The 2,585-nt window shown below is 35.4% G+C and overlaps 1 protein-coding gene across 1 annotated transcript; it reads left to right on the plus strand.

Moving 5' to 3' along the window:
- Nucleotides 1–1,055: 1,055 nt before the first annotated feature.
- On the plus strand, nt 1,056–2,198 carry LOC149031129 (uncharacterized). The gene is made up of 2 exons (XM_089176663.1): nt 1,056–1,562; nt 1,917–2,198. The coding sequence occupies exon 1, from the start codon at nt 1,251–1,253 to the stop codon at nt 1,554–1,556; it is 306 nt and encodes a 101-aa protein (XP_089032789.1). The 5' UTR covers nt 1,056–1,250; the 3' UTR covers nt 1,557–1,562; nt 1,917–2,198.
- Nucleotides 2,199–2,585: the final 387 nt, after the last annotated feature.

Genomic DNA, 2,585 nt, shown 5'->3' on the forward strand with positions numbered 1-2,585 from the left:
ATGATGATATATAGATTATTAAATTATGATGATGTTAATGGGCTAATAATTTGAATAAAACGTGGCCCATTGCTGGGCCCATTAATCGGCCAATGATCAACTACCATTAATAGGCCGATAATAACTGCCGGTAATGGGCCGATAATAAATGCCGGTAATGGGCCGATACTAAATGCCGGTAATGGGCCGATAATAAATGCCGGTAATGGGCCGATACTAAATGCCGGTAATGGGCCGATAATAAATGCCGGTAATGGGCCGATACTAAATGCCGGTAATGGGCCGATAATAAATGCCGGTAATGGGCCGATACTAAATGCCGGTAATGGGCCGATAATAAATGCCGGTAATGGGCCGATAATAAATGCCGGTAATGGGCCGATAATAAATGCCGGTAATGGGCCGATACTAAATGCCGGTAATGGGCCGATAATAAATGCCGGTAATGGGCCGATACTAAATGCCGGTAATGGGCCGATACTAAATGCCGGTAATGGGCCGATAATAAATGCCGGTAATGGGCCGATAATAAATGCCATTAATGGGCCGATAATCCTCCTGCCCGGCGATTGGCCATCCAAGGTCCTGTTTTCAAACTTAGTAAGGGGAATTATTAATATCCCTCGACTTGAACAAAAAAAAAAATAAATAAATAAAAGAATAACTCCACCCCAACTTTTAACCTTTACCAACCCCTACCCCAACTTCTTCTTCATATTCTTCTTCTTCCTCTTCCTTTTCCGCGTTGTGTTTACACTTCCCTTATTGTTTTCATTTTAATTCTCATTCTAATATCTTCGACAAGGAAACATTTTTATTTCATAAAAAGAAAAAGAAATGAGAAATGTTTAATTGATCATTGAAGTTGAATTTTATAAAATAACAGATTCACATGTTCTCAACCCTTTTCAAAGTTTGTTTGCATTTTAATTTATTTTCATTTCAACTTGTTCGTACACTTTCGACGGAGACTGTATCTTTCCTTACAAATAGAAAGGGATCATAATATCTCACGATTCATAAAAAAAAAAGATAATAATAATTACCATACGTGTTCCATCGACTGGTGTAAGTACCTCAAAACTAAGGCACTGAAGCAAAAATACAAGCATCCTCCGGCACTTTCTAAAGATGTACAGAAAGTGCTAAAGTCTATTTATGAGGATCTGACTAAGACAGAACTGCTGGAAAGATGTTTAGGTGGACATACGCAGAATAATAATGAAAGCTTTAATAACTGCGTATGGAACATGGCACCTAAACACCTGTTTAACGGCCAAGAAGTTGTTGAAATTGCGTGCAAAGTTTCAGCATGTATCTTTAACGAAGGATTTCAAACAGTGATGAAGATAATGGAAACGATGGGCATGAAACTTGGGCCAAGAGCGATCGACTTTGCTAAAAGACGCGACGACCGACGTATCGAATCTGCGAACCGTCGAAGCTCTGAGTGCTCAAAAGATGCCAGATCAAAGTGGAAGAAGGCAAGACTGGAAGAAATTGAAGAATATGAACAAGAAGAAGGTCTATTGTACGGTCCAGGCATCGCAGATTAAGTTTAGGTAAGAATTTTTAACGATTTTGAGTAGAAAAAAAAACTTTAAACGCGTTTATCTCGAAACTATGTTTTGAAATACTAGCTCCATCGTATCTCACGAACCAGTAAACCGATTCTTATAAAATTTAATCCACATATTCTACACATGAGCTGTAACAAAGTGACGGAGAGTTTTTTCTTATATTTTAATTTTTACTATTTATTTTTAGTCAAAAACAATAAAAAAAAGGTCAAATTTACGTTTTTTTTTGTAATTTGTCCACCATTTTTTTATTTATTAATAAAATTTTTATATAAAACTGTCACTTTGTAGCTGAAGTCATACAGAATATAAAACCATTTTACTTTTATGTTTCAGGTAAGCCATTCTCAAGTTCTGATGGAGCTACCAAAGCATTAAAGTTTTAAGGTGTTTTTTTATACTACTGTTTTTGCAATAAAAAATTAATTAAAATGAAAAAATAAAAATTCATTTATATAGTTTAAGACTCAATTTAACAAACCCAACAACTTTTAGATCGATATCTTTTATAGTTTTCTTGGAAAAAATTCGCGAAAATAGCCTTTTTTTAGGTGGTCAGAGTAGAAGGTCCCCTTAAAAAAAAAAAAATTAAAAATATGATAAAATATATAATGTAGTACTTACCGATGGTCTTTTAACAAAGCCCAAGAAGGATAACTTCCTTCTAAAACCTTCCGGATGCTCCATACTTCAGCAGTTCGCGATAATTGGCCCAGTTAAGATTAAGGAGTCGACTTTTTCCTGGGTGCCCGGCCGATCCTAAGTCGGGACGGCGATGTCCACATGTGGAGAAGTCTCTGTGATGGCAGCTCCGTTCTGCTGGCTGCTAAAACACCATATGTTTCTTATGTTAATTATGTTAATTATATCACATTGATAATGTTCTCATATATAGACATATACATATATATATATATATATATAAACATTCAAATTATTAATACATCAACGAATTTGTCAGAGTTAAAAGAACCTTACTTACACAAATATCATCTACAAATTGAT

The sequence above is a fragment of the Polistes dominula genome, unplaced genomic scaffold, assembly GCF_049000335.1.
Source record: "Polistes dominula isolate Pdom_NZ unplaced genomic scaffold, Pdom_raw_medaka contig_80, whole genome shotgun sequence".
Classification (NCBI taxonomy): Eukaryota; Metazoa; Arthropoda; class Insecta; order Hymenoptera; family Vespidae; genus Polistes; species Polistes dominula.

Coding starts and splice junctions, on each gene's coding strand:
- LOC149031129 (XM_089176663.1), top strand. CDS start 1,251: ATGGCACCTAAACACCTGTTTAACGGCCAAGAAGTTGTTGAAATTGCG.